Source organism: Ceratosolen solmsi, unplaced genomic scaffold (genome assembly GCF_000503995.2).
Source record: "Ceratosolen solmsi marchali unplaced genomic scaffold, CerSol_1.0 scaffold11, whole genome shotgun sequence".
Classification (NCBI taxonomy): domain Eukaryota; kingdom Metazoa; phylum Arthropoda; class Insecta; order Hymenoptera; family Agaonidae; genus Ceratosolen; species Ceratosolen solmsi.
The window spans coordinates 14285144-14307597 of record NW_011948416.1 but is presented as its reverse complement, the minus strand read 5'-3'; the positions used below and the strand labels follow the sequence as shown (position 1 = coordinate 14307597).

The following is a 22454-nucleotide window of genomic DNA, read 5'->3' as shown; positions in this document are numbered from 1 at the left end:
AAAAATTGAATACTCCTCTATATATATATATATATATATATATATGAGGTAAAATCTTTCTATTAACTTTCCGTAATATAAAATTGATGCAAGAGATATAAAATACAATTTTCGAAAAGGAGAAAGTAGGTCAGAAGGATAAAACATGCGTTGTTACACTTTACCGACAAATTATCGACTGCCAAAGGTCTATTGCTCGGAGTTTGAAAGCTCTTGAATTTCTAGTCATTGACATTGATAGACTACACTAAAGGGCTTCGCGTTTCATCTTCTCTCTTTCTCTTTATGTTTATTCAATAAAATGTATATGTTTTCGATCATTTTATGAATTACATTATTTAACATTAACTGAAATGTATACAAAATTTCTTCAAAATTTGTATTGTAAATAATGCAATTTTCGGTATAATAAATGTTAATAATAAAAGAAAAAAAAAATGAAGAAAAAAAAATAATGGATTATAGATAAAAAATAAAAAATAAAAAAAAGCAAATAATATTATACAATAAGAATAATAAATTATAACGAAAATTTAGATAATTTTTTAATAGAATATAGAGAAAAAAAAATAAGAGAACAAAAAGACTATTAATTAATTTATCTGATATGCACTTTTTTATTTCTCTCTCCCTCTCTCTCTCTCTCTCTCTCTCTCTCTCTCTCTCTCTCTCTCTCTCTCTCTTTTCGCGTTTCATATGAAAAGGAATATAATGCCAGATCAGTTATCGTATCTTACGTATAATAATAAAATATTGAAGCCTTTCACGATCTTTTATCAATAGCTGATAAATACAATAGACAGCCTGTAATATAGCATATAGCAAATGCGCCTTCTTTGTTCTTACATAGTCTCTCTCTCTCTCTCTCTCTCTCTCTCTTTCTCTCTCTCTCTCTCTCTCTCTCTCTAACTCACTTCGACTTCTTCTCGCGTTCACACTATTCTTTATGACACAAGAACTATCACAAGTGCACCCGAGACAGTAATCTAACCAACCATAATAATATATAAAATGGCCGGTGAATCTCATTTCCAGAGCTTTCCCCGTACTTTCGAATGCGCTTTTCGTAAGCACACAGTTGATTACGTTATGAACCATTCAAGAATACTCTTTATTTTATCACGCATACAACGTTCTAATTTCATTTTCGCCAAATATACATTTCATCTATGCAATATTCGACATATGATATACTAGATAGTACTATGTATAGCATAATGAAATTATATTTATATTTTCGTTATATTTCTTATTACGCATAAAAAGGAAAATTTCAACTATTACAAGGGACATCAACATTTTATTGCGTGATAAATTTTATTAAGGAATGCCAAAAATGATCGTGAAATAAAACGCTGTCAACCGAGCTATTATATTAAGTAAATTATATTCAATTAAATGTTGAATATATAATGAGAATCATTGTTCGGAATAATTTAAGATTTTAGGTGAGATAGCAAGGAAGGTATATTTAAATTATATCGATTAAAAAATATCTAGTTATTCATAAAAATATATAGATGCTATCTCACTCTAAGGATATTACATAAATAATGTTAAAGAATTTCTTTGAGTCCAAAGTATCCTTCTTCTTTTTTTTTTTTTTTTTTTTTTTTTTTTTTTTTCATATATAAAAGAGCGAAACGTAAGTAAAATTTTAGTAAACAATTAGTATTTGAATAATGCATAATTAACATAAACATTATTGCACATTATGTTCAAAGTCTTTTTGTCTTTTGGTAAACAACAACGTTACAATTCATCTTTTAATACTCTTCGTTTCGCCCACTCGACTCAATATCTAGTAAATATTATAAAAGTATAATAAAATTCTTACATTCTCCAATCTTCGTGTTCATTCGAATAATTAAATATGATAAATGGTAGCTCAATATTATTGCTTCGATACTCCTAAATGCTAAAACGGGTTAAATTTCTCACACATCAATATAATAAATATAATTGCAATTTGCATAAATAATCGCATGCATAATATTAATCAACTCTATCATAGTTGCAGACATTTTAAAGATTAATAATAGATTTTACAAATTAAAAATTATGTTAATAATTCGTTTAACATATTTACAAAATATTTAATTTATGATTCATTTAATTCATAAATAGATGTAGAGGTAGATGCTTAGATTAACAAATTATAATAATTTCATTGCGCTTTTGGCTCATCTCGCCGACTCGAATGCATTATATATAAAAGTAGAATTAAGTAACAGAAATTCTTTATATAGTCGTATTGATCTCAATGAAATGAAGAGCAAAAAATTTCATCAAATTTCAATGGAAGATTATTCACGTATACGTATGTAAATACATATAAATATGAGCATACATAGACTTCGGATAAATTTATTCGGATTAAACTAGTATACATATAATTGTAGTTTAAAATATATTTATAGTGAAAGAATTTTTTTTTGCACGGTTTAGCCAATTGTAGAGTATTTATAGGGTTTAAGTATTTTAAGGGTTTTTTTTTTTTTTTTTTTTTTTTTTTGTATTGTCTCATGCGTGTCCATACACGTATTGACACATAACGGAATGATGCTACTGTCGTCGCTACATTTTCGAATAAAGGAAGGATTATGTACGAAAGATTCACGTAGGTGTACAAAGTATTTACACAGGTAGTATCGAGTGAGCACTGCAACCGAAATACTATTATAGATTATACAGGATAATTGGACATTGCATTGGTTCGATTAAATAACTTACTCAATAGTTTGTTTGGACTATTTCATTTGATTTGAGCTTGGTATGAATTTTGAAAGGCAGCGTCAATTAAATTTTTGTAAAAAATTAAGGGATGCTCATTTTTTTTCGACTTACTAAATCTATTTTAATGCATTGTTAGGAGATGTAATTTGATTGATTGATGACTTGTATATATCTGCTGAGGGTTTAATTCGTCTTTTTGTCAAGAAATATATAAACTTTTGTCAAAAGTAAAATAATAAGAAAGGATAAAATAATTATAATTGCGAATGTTCTTTTATTTATTCAAAGATGAAAAATTAAATAGGCATTCAAATTTTTAATTCAGTTTAGAAAAATAAGCATTTACACGTATTGTCATTCGTCAAATGCCTTTTTAAAGGCAAAAAAATCTAATCAATACATTATTATACGTTAGCTGTATGAAAATTGCCAAGTCATTATCAAATCAGTTGCAACATGAAATAATCATAGTGTTCTTTTGTTTGTTTGTATGATAAATTATTAATAGAATAGGAAAATTGTTGAATATATTTGAGCCATCAATCACCTATCCTTTGCATATAAGGTTTAGTAGCATGTGAACTCCAAGAGCATGAAATTTGTCATATTGTTTGTCGTGTAAAGCTAGCTTGGGAGTTTTCGGCAACATATGTGTCCCGCGACTCGCGAATAATACGGGCACATCAGCGGAGACTGCAAATTTACGAGATGCGAATTTTCCAAGCGAACGCTTCTCTCTCTCTCTCTCTCTCTCTCTATTTGTCTTTCTTTTCCTATTTTTCTCTCATCCCTGGGCGAAACATGCGGGCCCGAAAATTGCTTGCTGCAATACAGCGAGCGTACGTGCCTCCTCCACCTAACCCTCCTCTATGAGAATCGATTCTTTTTCCACCTTGTCCTCGCCCTTTTATTCGTACGTCTCATCCCCTTTATCTTTCACACTGCCCCTCCTTCTGATCCAAAGCAGACTCGAGTGCGCATATTTTCTCCTACATCTCGCCTCAAAGTATCTACGGCACTTTTCAATTACATCAACTGTGCTGCTCGACGCCCGTCGAATATCGAGACTGCTTGCTTATTTTTAATTTTCGAGCAACACATTGAAGATTCTTTCTTATCCTTTTTCCTTTTCTCTTTATTTCTCTCTCTCTCTCTCTCTCTCTCTCTCTCTCTCTCTCTTTCACATTCCTCCTCCTCCTCCTCCTCCTCCTCCTCCTCCTCCCAATTTCTCCCATCGAAATTCATTCATCCTTTATATTATTATCGTATTTTTGTGTATAAATGTTGCTATCCTGTGCAAATGACAATAACATTACTTATGAGATTGTTATTTAAAGCCGACGCTTGTCGACAGAGTCCACGTATTAATAGCCATGCCGTTCTTATCAGATATAGATGCTTCGTGCTTAAGAATTATATGATAATTTTATGTTTCCAGTGGAAGAGAAATTTTCGTGAAAGAAGAGAAAAATATTAAAAAGAAATATCCAAAAGTACAATAGTTTTATTACGAAAGTACTCATAAAGCAGGCGAATCCGAAGAACAAAGAGTGAATTGCGAATAAAGGGAGAAAAAGGGTCAACGGAAACGATGGTGACAGTGCTACTGTCCCCTTCATTTTTACTTTTTCATCTCCGACTCATACGACTTTTTACGAACGTCCTGGAACGAACTCGTTCAAGTATTACGAGGACGAGCTTATACACTGCCTAAAAAATTAACGACCCTGCTCACGCAACCTGGACAGGCGTTAAGAGATTAGAGGAAAAACGAAATAACCGCCCAGCACAATGAACAGTTGCGTTCCATCGTTATTTCGATGAAAGCTGCTGTTGTTGAGACTCATCTCCTCTCGCTACTCATTGCACTATCATTTTTATTTTTATACTCTTAAGGCTTTTGTGTAGATGGCAAAAGATCTAAGAATTTTTAAATAAGGAGAAGTGCTTATCTTTGCATAAGAAGATTTTTTTATAATTATTTTTTTTTTTTTTTTTTTTTTTTTTTTTTTTTTTTTTTTTTTTTTTTTTTTTTTTTTTTTTTTTTTTTAGTTTTTTTATCACTCTATTTATAAAAAAAACTATGTGAATCTCAGTATTATTATTATTGGTAACGTTGAAATATCATAACGCGTAATCTCATCCTGCGTCATTCTAAAGTTAAAAAATATTTTAATGTTTTCTTTAATAAGGACAAATTAAAAGAATCCTTTATCGTCGATAATAGTTTATCACCATGAATCGAAGACCATAAAGGCTAATAATATCTGTGAAGTACTTCAATATACTTTAATAATGTTAAGCATCATGTACGGAATCTTGTAAATGTGCATAATTTATGGATATATTTCCAGATAACATGTATTATAGAAAAATTCGGGAAAAATTTTCTCTTTCCTTATCAATGTATTTTTCTCTTTCTTTTGTTATAGAAGCGCTTCTGCATAAAAGTGTCCCCTTTACATACGATTCTTTCCAAAAATCTTTATGTTAGTTTATTTTACATATACAAATGACAGTCCATATAGTTATATTCTAGTGAAATTTTTGCTAAAAAGCACGATAAGATATCCATAAAAGAGTAGCAGTAAATTGGAAGAAGCCAAAGGGAAATCTTGAAAATGATATATTCATAGCCCGACTGAGCAAGCCGAGCTGGTTTTCATTCTACCTATACGAGCTTCGTTTCTCCTTCTTTCTCTTTAATTTTTTCAACCATTTTTTTCAACTTCTCCTTCTGACTGAATGTTTTTGTCCTTGCGGTAAGAGTTAATCCCTGTGCCTGCAGTATTTTCCTTTTATTCTTGGTTTACTATTTCACGGTTTCTTTCCTCTTACAACCTTTCTCTACTTTTACTCTCCCTTTTCTCACGTTCATTTCTTTAGCATACTTTCTACGAGGCTCCCCATTACAACTATCTCTTTGTCATGTTCGCTGAAAAAGTACTCTACGTCATCTTTTATTCTTAATATAACTTTGACTCTCTAAGAGGTAAAATGTAAAAATAGATAAGGACGATTGGACCAAAACGTAAGTATTTAAGCCGGAAGCTCTTATTTTTTTAAGTAATTCCAATAAGGCACGAGTACATGATTATTATATTATATAATAGTACGATCGTAGTATTAAGAGAAAACTGTCTTTGTAAAAAGGTGAATTCGTAATTTTGCCGTAATATGCAAAAAGATCGTTGTATCAGAATGTCCAAAAAGACAAAACAAAAATGGCTTCACACAATAAAAAGTATAACTATAAATTTCACGCTTAAATGTAATTGAGATAAATTCCATTTTTCGATTAATATTTCGATTTAATATTCATACGAGTATGTAATTAAATTATAACAGAACTACTAATCATTATTACAGAACTGTTTACGGCATTTGAGCTAAGGTGTTATAAAATTTGCGTGTTAGTTTGTGCTAAAATTTATTGAACCTTCGTAAATGTAAGATATCATTTTTAAACTAATCATTAATTTCCAATGCTAACATATACAATATAACAGGAGATTAAATATATTTACAACAAGTTAATTTGAACTATCGAGAAATAAGTCTTATTGAAATAAACTCCACGAAAATATAAAGATTAACATAGGTATTATCGTTACATTAGATTCATTTTTATTAAACATTATTTTAAAAAGTACGTCGTTTAACCATCAATTATGGAATATTGTATACTTAAATGATATGTATTTTATTTTCATTTTTGGCAATAATCGATTGAAAAGTTTGCTTGAATATTTATTTGAATAAAAAATGCCTCGATTAAGCATGTAAATGAAATATTTATAAAAATTAATAAACCGCGTGAAACTGTATGAATCGACTCGTGAGACATACGCGGTTTTTCAATCGGGATAAAATCCTCCCCCATAAAATCCTTAAATTATATCTTAACTTAAGCAAACAACAATGCCCTTATTGTCTCGGACAATGATAAAAATGATTCGACACTTACATTGAACGTCGAGGAGTATGCTGGCATTCATGGGTATCGCGAGAGTGATGTGCCTTGCAACGCAGATGATGGTGGCATTGTGATGACCCCTCAGGACCTTCAAGTGAGCCCCCGTACGAATGGGCGAAGTAGCTGGCACGATGGTGAGATTATCCGGTAGCTGTTCCGGTCCGTCCAGCGTCGCCTGGGACAAGGTCATGCCCCAGGCGAGTACCGGTGCGGGGTTTCCACCCTCCGCTGCACATTCCAGAGTCAATTCCGAGCCTTCCTTCACCGGTACGAACTGGTTTCCCGGATCAAGCCGACGACCATCTATCAGCAGATACGTCCCTCGCGGGGCATCTGAAACATGTCCCAAAGTGTCTTTTGTGATTAAACGGCCTTCATTGCGAATATTCTAGCGTTTACGGCGATTTCGACAATCGGGACTTGCTACTACGAATGTTTGTAGGGGCGGTTACACGGATGCATTTTATTTTAATTACGCTCATGAATGCTCTCCTTGCTTTCTTTTTTCTTCTTTAATCATACGATATTAGTTTATTAGAAAGTTCATCGTTTTAATTAATAAATCGTTTTCATTAAACATTCTAAAAGACATTCAATTGTTCTTTTCCGACATTCAATCGCTAGAGGTGCGTATGTATTTGCACAATAATTTTCTTAGGTAAAATTTAACCTAATTATTATTTCATTAAAAAAAAAAAAAAAAAAAAAAAAAAAAAAAAAAAAAAAAAAAAAACACAAAAAAAAAAACACAAAAAACAAAAAAAAACACAAAAAAAAGAAACAAAAAAAAAACAAAAGGCATATCTACTCATTAACTATAGACTATAGTTTATAGACTACTATTTTAAATAACTTTTTAACTGCCACTAAAGGATAAGTTTTCATAAAATTTGATTTGTCTATTCCGATATTCATGTAAAATTAAATCTAATATTATATAATACGATCGAGAATATTTGTACATTAAAAGTTCTTTATGAACAATAAGGAAGCTAAATAAGCGCCATACTATATTTCAATATATTATAAACACATAAATTTCCCTAAAGCCTACTGCAGATATTGAGCAAATCTTAGAAATAATATTTCTACGAGAACTAGGAAGGGAAAAAGGAGGCTGTAAAATTGTCAAACAATAAACCGTTATTAACCGTGTACATTGCGCAAGGAATTATGCATCTTTATACATGCACGTAATAATCTTGCTCCTTACTCTGGCACCTTGCGCTTACAAAAGGTGGGGCAAAAGCCAACCTTCGATTCGTAAAGTTTGCAGACGGAATAAAGGTGTGCTCTCTCTGTGCTTCGACTTGTGCTCGGGTCCTCACCAACGTCGTCAGAATAGCTTTTACTTAGTTATAATATATTCATGTATTACATTTATTATGAAGATAAAATTCCACAAAGCGGGCTCGACACTTTTACAAATTCAATTTCAATTTTGAATGAGCGAGAATTCATTTATTCGGATTTAACCGCCAAAGCTCCTAATATTAAGAATCCCACTTTATATGTTTTCATAAACTTCTTATAACGATCAAAATTAGAAGATTTTCATGCTAATGTTTATATATAAATATACATACATATACATATGCACTTTCTCATTAAATTCTCATTAAATTAAATTGTCATTCAAATCAATAGTTAATATGTTTATTGATGGAATGATTATGAAGCAATTATTATTCTTTCAATATTTTTTGCAATTTTTTGCCGCTTTGTGGTATTTAATATCACACAAAGTCTTTCCAGAGCTTCATTCGAGGAAACTTGTAGTGGTGTTTGACAAAATAATTTTCAATAAGTACATGGGGTCATTATATTTTTTATTTATATATTAATAGCTGTTAGTAATTTTATCGCGCGTGAATAGTATTGAATGGAAGGGGAATTTTCAACATATTATTTTCGAAAAACAAAAATTGTTTCGTAAATCTGAAGGAAAAAAATGTTAAATTTAATCTACGACAACCATACTGTGTACGATATCGTGTACTAAAAGTGATTTGAAACAATCAAATACAAATAACATTCATTATAATAATATATAAAATTCTGAATAACTCCTTAAGACAAAAAAAAAACAATTAACAAATTATTCTTAAATGAAAATAATGGGAAGTAGTTGATTTATTAGTTTTGTCATTGTTCACTGACTGATACCAAGAAATACTTTGATCATTTCAGTTGCTCTATCGACATCGCTTACAATTAACTCTAATATTATGCTGGTATCAATTTCAATGACGTCACTAGACATTAATGTACTATTAAGTTTACAATGTATTTCACGAGAATTCTAAATCACATATGGCACGTTCAATTTTCAACTGTATGTACTCTCGTATATGAGATGCATTTTTCTCATTTTTTAAAGATAATTTCGAAACGTAAACGTGAAAAAAGTACTTTTCATATTTGCATAAATTAAATACCTTGAATGCTTGAATAAACAAATAAAAAATTAAGAATAAATTTTTTGATAAACAACATCTTTTAATAAAGTATTCTAAAGCATTTTAAAGTAATCCAACATTAAGAAGGAAACGTATTTTTGGATTAAAAACTTTTGAATAAATATTATATTAAAAGTAAGAAGAAAATCAATTAAATATATTTTAATATTTATATCTCAAATGTGAACGTGCAAATTATTTGTTAAGCAATAAGTAATTCATCACTCATCGTTATATATGAATACTCAAAGTCATATCTATATGCTTAATGTATATAATAAATAAAAAATTATATCTTAGCAAAAAAAAAGCATTTTTTTTTCATCTATAGAATGGACAAAAGTATTTTTGGAGTGAAAAAAATCAATACAATCTGAATATCTATTAATATTTCGTTTAGATATTTAAATTTGTGTCGATAGTACCAATGCGACTATGTAAAACGTATTTTTAACTGGTTAAACTGATATTTGATAGTTTTAAAGATTGAACTAAAAAAATAAACCATATCAAACATTTATTATAAAAATCAAATTGAATTTTGATAAGTCATATGAAAAGTCATATGAAAAAAAGTTATCTCCCCCTCTCAATGTATCGAAATAATTTTTCTTCACCAAGTAATTTATGTATTAAATGTATTAAATTATTTATAATTACCCTTAACATTATTTCTTGTTAATTTATGTAGCCAAAGTAGAATATTGTATTCATAATAATAACATTGATGCATATAAATTCTTAACTTATAATATTAAAAAATATACATGTGAATATGAAAAAATTAATGTATTTGTCTTAAATTACCATAAAGCTGTATTATAAAAATTTATATATACATTCGGTAATATTGTATATTTTTTAAATATTTACATTTATACTATTGTATTTTATATTAAGGCAATGTATATTTATATTTATTGTTTTTATATTTCAAGTATTTTGAAATAGGTGTGATTTACAAAAAAAAAAAAAATAATAATAATAATATATATATATATATATATATATATATATATATATATATATCTGTTTATTTATTACTTATTAGGTAATATAATATTAAATTTCCTATCATAGTAATATAGTTAAAAAAAATTTTTTTTTTTTTAATCAATTTAATGTAAAATGATAATAATTCTTATGCTATAAAATATAAGATTATTAATAGCCTTAAATGAAATAATTCCTAAATTGTTCTATATCATATTTATTAAATATTAATTTTAATAATTTAATTTGTATAAATGTATTTATCCACGCACTTATCCACATTTATGTGTATTTACTAAATTTTAAATAAGTTTAATAAGTACATGCAGTTATGTACATACGAGTATAAGCTTTAAAGCAGCAGAAATGGGTGGAATTGTGTAAAGCTTTTAGAGATTTCCATGTAATATAAGTAACTCATAACTTTCTTGATATAATTAAATATACAATATCATATGCACCTATTTGCAGTTACATTATTTTCAATGAAGTCTCTATGTAAATTTATTATGAACATATCGTATAAGATATTCGTAAAAATATAAAAATTATTATACTAAAATTGAAATTAAAAATATTAATTATTTATTTGATAAAATTTATGCTCATAAAGTGAAATAGAGAGATTCTGGATTTGCAATGAATTGAATAAGAAAATATTTGTCAATTATCAATAATATAATTATTTAAATAATCATTCTTAATTTTAGATTTTAAATCTCCAATAGATAAATCGTGAAAAGGGAAAACTTATAAAATTATAAAGTTTAATGATTAGAAACTAGTATCAAGAAAACTCTAATTAATCATATTATCTATTGCTTCATAGTTATTTCCGCTATTATATTAACAGAAAATTACAATATATTTATTGTATATATATATATATATATATATATATATATATATATATATATATAAAGAGATAAAATATACGAATTTAATTAATACTCTTAGTTATTATTAAAATTTGCTAATTATAATCAAACTATTGGTAGTTCAATATTAAATATGAAGAAATTTATTATGAAACTGGAAGGACTAACTTTAAAGACATTCATTTACCAAAAAATTCATATTAAATCCATTTTTATCGTTTTTTATATGACGTATACAGCGACGTAGAATTACCGTGGTTTAAGAGCCAAGTTCTACTAAATTATTCTTTATTGGCAGTTTTAAGAGTAACTATAATTATCAGATCAAACGAGTTGGTTTATTTCTTTTTTTTTTTTTTTTTTTTTTTTTTTTTTTTTTTTTTTTTTTTTTTTTTTTTTATATTACAATTAGAGAGAATTTTTCATAGTCGAGTAAATTATTTTTATTTCCATAGAAAAATCAACTATTCGTAATCTATAAGCAGATACGTTATTCATATTTTTGATACGTTTAATTTTTTCGTATTATAATATAGCAATTTTCTAATGGTGCAAGAGTAAAATTGTATGCTTATACTCATTAAGAGAAAGTTTAGTATAAATTTTTAGTACAAATTTTTATTACAATTTATAATATAATAGCAGATGAAATTTCGTAGAGTTTGACGGAAGGAAAGAAATCCTTAGTTAATTGAGCATCAAGAAGAATTTATAACATTGGATATAGAAAGGTGAATAGAAAAATAGTAAAATACTAAATACATGTTAATTACAATGTGTTCAACCAATTATGCACAATTATCGAAAATACGAGAGAGAATGCGCTGAGCTTACGGCAATCATTATTAATGATTAGAAGAGTCGAGTGATAGAAGAGTGAGGTTGAGGGGGTAAAGAGGAAAACGAAACAGCGAAGGAAAACGTCAAGAAGCACTGGAGACAGACAAAAGTACGAGAAGAAGAAAAAAAAAAAAATAGGATGAAAAAGGATTGAAAAAAAAATAAAATAGGATTCGGTAGTAGCAATCCAATCGAGAGGAGGCGGCAATTGCGCGTGGGAAAGTGAGGGAGTGCAACCGACTTCTCCATCGATGTCTCCTCCAACAATCATCTGGATTACTTGGCGTAGCCAATAAATAGACAAGATTTAGCGTTCGCTTCTCTGTCGAAGCTCTCGAGTCTGCGAGCTTAACACGCATGACTGGGCTCAATCGGCTTCCGCTTCGCTGTATCTGGTGCGGAAAGATTACCTGGCTACAGATTGGCCACTCGACTTTCCGGACGAAACCCCTTCCCCCCAACTCTCGTTATGAGGGAAGCTTATAAGTAATAAATATCACTTCAAAGTTTCCAGATTAGATGAGAAGCTAATTTTTGTTTTGCAGGAAAAATGAAAGTGGAGCGGAAAGGCGAGATGCTGGTATGGATGACGATTAATGCGCAAGACCGAGTCAAATATAACGATACCAGAATAATCTTAGCCCATCAAACTTTTAAATGGTAAATATAAGAAGGACAACAACAACAACAAAAATTGCGTTATACGAGTTTATTCCCGGAAGACGGAAGACGGAAGACGGAAGACTATCCATGTCCCTATCTCTGCGAAATGCTTTAATAAAATTGAATTTGTGGTTGTAATTAATTTTTAAGCGAAAGTCTATTCTATGCTCTCCCCACTCCCAATAGATAAGTGCAACGACGTTATAATCTTGTTGAATACTAATTTTCATATCTCTGAGATTATGCTTTCATGGCTTAGTAGTAGTACTAGTAGTAGTAGCTTTTTTTTTTTTTTTTACGTGCTTCGATTGTTTTTCAATTTAGCTGTATTAATATTCGCCTCGTACCACAGCAGCTTAGCCCCGTATATTTAACGATTAATCGATTAATCAATGCATCCGTCAACGTTTATATAAAATAACATTTTTAAATATAATGATGTACATGGACATCGCGCACGTCGACGACAAGATACATTCGCTTATTGGTAGGCGACTAGCGAGCCAAGAATAGATTTCAGCTCTGCGCAAGAAGGCTGCCGAGGAGACAGCGATGATAAAGAACTTAATCTCGGATAAAAGAGTATTTCGCTACTTTTCGCTACTTTACTGACTCGACCGACTACCCGAGCCGAGTGATGTCTGCGTCAAAATTACTCATCGCATCATCACGTGTCACGTGCGAGCCTAAAGAGTACAAGCGAAAACTTTTGTCATTTTCCAGATACATCCAGATCCAATATATCTCATCAACAACGCGCGACTGCGAAATTCAAGCATAAATCTCAACATTAATTCTACGTAGAGGGCTCTAAATTACACGATCGACTGAATAAACTCTCGTTTTTAATTATTATACAATTCATCTAATATCGCAAAAACAATGAAAAATGAATTTATTAATAATTACGAATAGAATAATGAGCATATATTAAATATATATTTAATAAAAAAATAATCACGATAAAAGGTAGATAGTTTTTGGAAGCAGATGCACACCGAATGTAAAATCTCTCACTCTCTCTCTCTCTCTCTCTCTCTCTCTTCATCTATTTTCTATATAAGTAAATTATTGCCATGCTTAATTAATTATTAACACATTTCCTAAAATTAAAAATTTAATAAATTTTATTGTTAAACCTATTGCTAATGATTCGTGAAATTTTCCAACTTCTATAAGATATTTAGAAAAACATATACAATGTTTGACTTATCATCTGAAAAGTATAGTATGTAATAAAAGTATTACAAAAGTGTCGAAAAATATGTAATAAAATAAGAATGTGAAAAAGGTATTTTAATTTTTATTAATTTTCACTACAATCTTCATACAAATTAAAATAGATTTTTAATATTACTTTTAAAACAATATTCTTTCCTTTCCAGATCAAAATATGAGCGATACACTAAAAATTTCTAAAATATAAGAATTTTTTAATAAAATGTATATAAATTCTATGTATAAATAAATATTTATATATAAAAATTTCTAAATCTTTTTACTTCACAATAGACATCGTACGAAATAATAATAGGACACATAATTTTGCAAATTCATTGGTATAATAAAAAACTATTGTTATTATTAATTACTATTACTATTGACAAAAAAATAAAAGGAATTTTAGTAATTAAAAATCAAAAGATACGGCATATTTTATCTTTGTTAAATAATTTGTTCGATCGTTATCGAACAATATTGTTTGGACTTAAGTTTGAGCCTATCGTATGAAACTAAAGAAAATTAATTTGAAGAATTCCAGTAGAATCCTTAAATATCCACTGTTTCAAATTTCAAATTTATACAATTGATGTTGATTGAAGAATAATAGATGGTAAGAAGAAGTAAAATAAAAAATACACGTGTACATTATTGTGTTCGTTAAATCTTTCTCTCGAATAAAATTTTCTTCAAACGTTCCAAGCTCGCTCTACTCTAGTCGTTACAACAATTGCGCAACAGGTATAAATATAAGTAATAAACAAAAATAAAAAATGTAAGGCTAGGCAGAAGGTGACGTGGAGCCGAATTGCCAACAGAATGATAAAATTGTCGTTAATGGTGAACGGTAGTGACATTAGTGACGTCTTTCTGAAAAGTTTTTCTGCGCAAATTCAAAATTTACTCGCACTATCTCTAATATCTCCTCTCGCTCATATAGCCAAAAATAATTCTATTTTACTTACGCAGAATCGTCACTTCGGAGGAAGGTTCATTGCCTTTGAGAAGCCATTAGATGGAGTTAACCTTGTTTAATTACGCACTAACTGGATTGTTCATGTCGCTCGTTTAACATTCTCATTTTTTTTTTCTTTTCATTCGTCTTTCATTATAATTACAATGATCTGACGAGAGTTTAATGTACTTTAATGAAAATTTAATAAAAAATCATATTAACCGACTTATCCTCGCGCAAAATACATTATAAAGGTGATGGAAGCATTTTAAACATCATTAGTATTTTCGAATTATTTAAAATATTCTTTACGTCATATCAGTTTAATGTTACGGAAAATCTTGCTAGTTTATCTATTAAATATTTGAAATGTAATTGTATAATTTTTTTTTCTCCAAGTACATTAATAATGGCTCATTTTTTCAATTGAATATTTTAATATTTTTCATGATTTGATTTTTATCCTTTGGAGTATATAAAATTTGAATAGTAAGCTGCATATGTTTTTTAATTTTATTTAAAAAAGAAAAATTTTTAAAGTGAATTTTTTTTTCTTTTTGCAAAACATTTTTTTTTTTTTCTTTTTCTTTTTTTTTCATTTAATAACTATAAGTGACTGCACGGCACTATTACAATTATTGAAACATTTAAAAATAGACGAACTTTACGCGTAAATTGATCCTGCTGCATCCTTGAGGACAATTATCTATCCCGTGCATATGATATGAGAAACGTTTGTCATCACAAGCGCATCTCCATTAATGAGTTAATTTAATTATTCTTAGAAAATGCAGTTAAAGATAATTGCGGTCTTGTTGCAATAAAATTTCCGCAATCCACTCGCAGCTCCATTTTAATCGCTTTTGTAACCACAAAATACCAAAGAAGTCAGTTCAAACGGAGGAATGCCACGAGCGCCAACTTTACAGTATGCTAGAATTTAAAATAGTAACTTGCGTCGTGGCAAATGGAATATAAAATATACTCGACAATTTGTGCTTTGCGCGTGTGCGCTTGTGTGAACTTTCGATTTGGTTTATGCGCATTGGTGTGTGTATGTGTATGGGAGTAGTTACGGTAGTGATAAACGAGGGCATAGGTAAGTGGAAGTACATTCGCATCTCCTTCGCGGATTCGTTGTCGCGCGCACCTCCTTTTTATCAGATGAGAGCTGAGAGGGCAGGATCCAGGAGAAAGGGGATAGGGTGATGTGCCGGCGGACTGGCAAAACGCCCTCTACGAATGGCCTTGATATCTCACGAGACAGCTACGAATTTGTCAGACTGAGGAAAAGAGGAAGAAACGGAGAAAGCGCCGAAGGCGGGTATTTCTTTTAAAATGCAAATGTGTCTGCCTCGGTATGTGCACACAAAAAAAGCGTTAACTTTCACACGAAATGGAGATTGCAGTTAGTACTGCAGAGGGGGTTGAGCTTGTGAATTTCCTAACCAATTCCTCATACTTTACTACTTTACTTCATTGGCTAATTATAATGATATTTCTTACCACATAGCACTGTCAATTTGAGATGATTTTATTTTGAAAATTAGTGAAAACTAATTGGCGAGTTTCATAATTAATCGATAAGAAATTGTATAACGATTGTATGGAAATTGGTTTAAATTTCTATATTTTTAACAAATCTGTACCTATTTTGAGAGTTAACTATATTCCATTAAAATTAGCTAGTCTTATATGACCGTTTGATTAAAAATAAATTAAAGACAAATTAGAAATAAATTTTTATTTTTATTTTCTTAAAGTATAAATACTTTACACAAAAGGGATTACGATAAATTATTCTATTATAATACATAAGTACTCTATAAAATTATAAAGTTTCGTTTTATAACTTTTAAATAATAATTTGAACTAGTTAATCTTGATAAAGTTAGATGCGAAATTAAATTGAAATTATACTGTTATTTTATAATTAAATTTGGAATACACGTTATACAAGTTTTTAAGTATAGGAAATTAATTATTATGCAATTAGTTTACTGATTATGACTATTATAGCATATATATATATATATATATATATATATTAAATTTATCAACAAAGGATTAAATAACGAATATTTCATTGTAAAATTATTAGAAATTATTATTGAAATAGGAATTAGATTTTAAGAAGTATTTAGAAAATCAACGAAATTCTATTAAGGACTTAAAAATGTCAACGTGTGAGTTAATTACAGAATGACAGTTGATACGTACTTCATAAATTTAATCTATTCTTTCAAGTAAAAATCAACTAGACCAAAGGAAAGGAAAGATCTTTGTATTATAATGTTTAATATTTAAAATGAAATTATTTGAAGACGTAAATTTACTTTAGTATAGAATATTTATTTTAAATTATTTAAAATGTATGTTCATTAAATAAAGTATCCAATTACGAAAATGGAGATTTATTTTTGTAAGTTTCGTATAACATCATATATATAAGTAGAAGTATTAGTTAATACCAAAATTATAAATGATGAAATCATAAACTTATAAACATTTCTATTAATATTTCTATTTAAATGTAAATATAGTGAAAGTAAAATAAAGTTAAATAATTTCTTTCTAATAATATAAAGAAAGATATATAACGTTTTCATAACTAATTTTTGAATATATGTTTAAACCCGTGTATATTTGCGTTTCAGAATTTCCAAATTTTTGCCTATCCGTGAAAGGCCTATAATTACCTGTCTTTCTCGATAAAATAATATATGAATTTATCAAAATCTTCTACCTTCAAAGTAAATTATTCAGCAAAAATATTAAAAACTAAAACAATAAGATATTTAAACAGCCAGTACTAGAATTGAAAATTTTTAAATATGTTTTGTTAATTTTAATAAGTTTAATTCTTTAATAAAACTATGAATTTATTATTTACACAAATATCCATATTCCAATGAGTATTGTTCTTTTGATATTTAACTAAAGTTGCGAAATTGAATAGTCAACATTGGTAATGCATATGAATTTATGGTGATATTTATAAAATTATATACAAATACATGGAATTCTGCAAATTGACATAGTAAATTATAAATAAAAATTATATATATATATATATATATATATATATATGATTGCTTGTGTTTGGTCGATAGCGCGCGCGCGCGCGTATTGGCAAATGTAGTGTATATGCGTAAACATAAAGAAATGTAAAAAAATTTGTTTTAATTTTCTTTATTTTAAGATAAATAGCACATAATTTTTAAAGTTTATATAACAGTATTAATTTGTAATTTCTTGAAGAAAAATTTTGGATATTTTGTTATAATTAATATAAAAATACTTATAATTTGATTTAGCAGCATTTGCTTATGTTGAATATTTGTTATCATTTTATATAATTTGATTTCAAAATATTATTCATTATAATATCGAAAATGATTTGAAATTTATATATACACTAAATACTATTTTAAAGTAATATAAGTTTAAGTATAATTGGTTGCAAAATTAAATATACATAGATTTTGTGGTAAAATGTTATTTTATACTAATCATATTCACGGTGTGTAGAATAAAAGTGAATCGCGCAGCAGACATTGAAATGAAAAAAGGAGAAGGAGGAGGAGGAGGAAAATAGCCAAGGAAAATAGTAGTAAGGGAATGTAAAGTCAAAGCTCTCTTTTTTTCCAGCTTAATCCCTGGCGACTTAGTTGGCTTTATCAGAATGTAGTTCGGGTATGCAGCTGTCTGGAATAGCTCTATTGGTTTCATTGGTAAAAGAAATGCATTTTATACTTGAATAAGCAAGGCCTGTCGATGCAATTGTTGAGCGTTCCGCGTGTCTAGTTAGCATCACATCACTTGACCTCCTCTCTCCACTACTTGTATATTCACAGCTCCGAAGAAGGCAGATAAATATGCAAGAGCACACAAATACGCATATGTATGAATTTACGTGTATTTGTTTAAAATAGTATATTTATGTCACAGATTTTCAGGGCGCAAGTAGCAAGAAAGGTATACATAAGCATTAGTAATACAAAAACGAATTTCGCTACAATTGTTGCCTCATCGAGAATACCACAGCAGCCTCGTGATATAGTCAAGATTCTCCTTCATCTTCGACGATCTGTATCTGCTCTACAGAAGCTCTGACGCAGAAGACCTTAGACAGAAGCTAAATAATATTAAGATGATGTGCTATACAGCCGAAGGTTTATTCATGATTAATGCATACATAGAAAGAGGAAGCAGCGTAGCACAGGGGAATAAGCGACTGGATCATCGAATACGAATAACGGATAATGGATATTGGATAATAAATTACATAAAGTAGATAATAGATGATAGATGACAGTTGATGGGTGATAGTTGCAAGATGAGCAAATAAAATGAAGATCGATTTGAGAAATTGAACATTTGAAAAAGATCGTGTATCATTATTAAAATTTCATAATCATTATTCACTGCTTATTAAACAGAAAATCATATTGATTAATTATATAAGAACAGTTATCTCGTAAGTATGACAATAGTCTCAAGTTGCTTCAAACCAAATTGAAATACCTTAAATCACTAAGCTCTCGCCTCGGTAGAGTAAAGCGTCTAAAAGATAAATGAAGAGTACACTTAGGAGACGAAAGCTTATTACAATGAAAATTTCAGATTGCACTCTTATGGACTAAAATTTTACATTTAAATACACTTGGCTAATTTTATAATGATAGAACCAATATTTTTAACAGCTTAAATAAGTGCTTATCTTATCTCTTGTTTCGACATAACCAATTTTAACGAAGATTTATAGGAAAATTAATTGTATTTTGGGTAAGCTGTTAGAATATATACAAACTAAGATTTATAAATCGGATATAAGCTTTAATACTTAATAAATTCTCCAAAACGAATTGATGAGCATATTCCTTGATACATATATATATATATATATATACATTTTTGTGTCTGTTAGAATATTTTTTTTGCTATATTTTAATATCAACTGCCATTACTCTTTATAAAATACTTTGGACATGCATTACTATCGAGACATCAGATTGATGTTATAGATTCAAAAAATAAAAAGTAACTCAAAGCATTAACTTTATATTTGTATTATTTACAGTATATTTATCCAAAATGACTTTTTGAAATCGCGAAACCGCGTATACAATGAATTTTTTAGTGATATTAAATTACATTCAACTATATATATATATACATATATGTAATATAAATAAATTTCAATTTCTCTTGTGTGTATCAGTTTATGTCATTTAAAGAAAGTAATTTTAAAGTATACAATTATAATGCTTTATTATCCATTTACAAATATTCAAGTGTAATTTTCAATTACAAGATTATCGAAGCCTATGAAAAGCTCTGCTTTTTACATTATTTTTTCCTATTAAAATAAAAATCAATAGATCGAATTATCCTCATATTAACTCTTTCACAAAGTCTAATATGAAAGTAGAACTAAATAAATAATTTTATATCGTGTTTTTATGTAATTTTTAATATTTTTGCATCATTTATTTCTTATACGCTTCTTTTTTTCCTCGTTCCTTTTTCTCTATTACTCTCTGTCTGTCTCTCTCTCTCTCTCTCTCTCTCTCTCTATATATATATATATATATATATATATATATATCATTTGCAATATTTTTCAATTTCGAAAATATATGGTAGAACGAAAGAAAGATCTTAGATTCCTAAATTTTATCACGAATAGATGTCTCATCATATACGATAAATATTTGTAAAGTCGAGTAGGTAAAAATGAAAGAAAGTAACATTTTGTCTTTTATCTTTATTATTTTCTCTTGTCCTTACTAGAGTCGGAGAGAATTTTGGAACAATTGTAGTGCTTGGAACGTGCAAGCTTCTTGGTTGTATGAGGCGCGAAATTCCTAGGATCTTAAATTTAAGCGGCAGGAAATAGGGGATATAATCGGAAACGACTCTGTCCCCGCCACCCGCTTCCTGCAATATCGTCAGTGTAGTTGTCGTTGGAAAATAGAAGGTGAATTAGAGGAAGAAAATGTATGAGCGAAAGGGACGAATGGAGAGAGTGGGTGATAGTTCCGAAAACAAAGAGGACCACAAAAGAGGTAGTAAGAGAAGATGGATAAATAACCGGAACCGAAAATTGTAATCGACACTTATCGAAAGCTCAAACAAACTGAAGAATGAAAATTTAAGAAATAAAAAACTTTAAGGAAAAAAATAATAATAAACGACAAAAATTTAGAATAGTAATTACAGTTTACTGAATCATGTAAAATAACAAAAGATAATCAAACAAATTACATGAAATAAAATAAAAATTCTTAACTTAAAAATATACAGATTTGTATAATGCTAATAGAGAATTTAACAAATATAAGATGAGATTAATGAATCTTTTATTCATAAAAATTACTGACAAACGTGCCTTAATAATGATAAAAAAAAAAGAAAAAAAAAAGAAGAAGAAAAAAAAAAGAATTATTACCTTCTGTATATAATTTCTGGTAAATACACTGTTTAACATATCACACAATTAGATTTAAAAATTTTACATATTGAAAGCACAGATTTAATAACTTTGAAACTTATCAATAATAAAAAAGCAGCGCACTCTATAAAAGTATTGAACTCTACACAACTATGTGAAATGTAAAGGCTGATCAAATGACGACAGGGATTAATTAATGGAAGACCGATGCTATCCTTCACTCTATAACGTGATAATTTCTCTTCTATTTCAACATGCCATTCATTGTAGAAGGTAAACTAGCAGAACAGTATCTAATGAGTAATTAAGAGATAAACTTCAAACAGTAGATAATTGGGTAAAAATGTTATATATAATATAACTATTAATATAATATAATTTAATCAATGTATATGTTGTAAAAGTATGTAATTGAGTGCGTTAATTATCGATTAGACGTTGTTAAAAAAAAAAAAGTATTTAATACGATGAAATATAAGTAAGATGAAAAAAAAATTTTTTTAATGAAAGAAATATTAATATCTCATGTGATTGTCAGAAAAAAAAAACGCAACTGCCACTCATTACAGAATACATTTAAAATTCTTATAAATGATAACAATTTTTAAACAATGCAACAAATAAAAAATATATCCGATCGTTGGGTATGGAACATATATTTCTGCTGAGCTTTGCTAAATGTACTTGGACTATATTGTCGTAAAAGTAGGAAAGCTTTCGGCTCGAATGACAGCTCTTCGAGTGCAACGTCGGCCGGAAGCTTCGAGCTATTGACTGACCACTCCACTTTACTATGGTCTGCCGACGTCCGAAGAGCTCGTGGAATGTAGCTACAAATCTTCTTGTTCGCAACGCATCTGAGAAAAATGAGAAAATGTCGAAAGAGTAAGGAAATATGCCATATACTGTATATAAAAAGAGCGAGTGCGAGACAATAATTCGAGAGGTTGCGGAGATTTTGGAGAGAGAGAAAAAAGCTCAATCGTGGAAGCATAGAAAAAAGAAGCTTGAAAAGTGAAAAATCGTACATTAAGAATGGAAAATAGAGGATCGTAAGTAAAGAGTGTGGGAGAGGTGGGGCTGATGGGGGGAGGAGGAGAGCGATGAGAAAGCAGAAGAAAAAGATAGGATTCAACTCTCGTGTTAGAGCCATTCCATCCATTCCGCCGAGTCAATGGGCGCGAAGCCGACATGAAACTTGGCAGCATGTGCTGAAGGCAGCTTGCGAGCTTTTGCCGCCTCTCTAACTCTTTTTACATGGCACTTTCATTTCGAA

General features: G+C 29.1%; 1 protein-coding gene across 1 annotated transcript in view; it reads right to left on the bottom strand.

The window, feature by feature from the left end:
* tei (irregular chiasm C-roughest protein teiresias) overlaps positions 1–22454 on the bottom strand; it is a 176196-nt gene that overhangs the window by 76613 nt on the left and 77129 nt on the right. The window contains exon 4 of the mRNA XM_011496163.1: positions 6704–7045. Coding sequence (XP_011494465.1) covers positions 6704–7045 — 342 coding nt within the window. The remainder of the gene's footprint in view (positions 1–6703; positions 7046–22454) is intronic.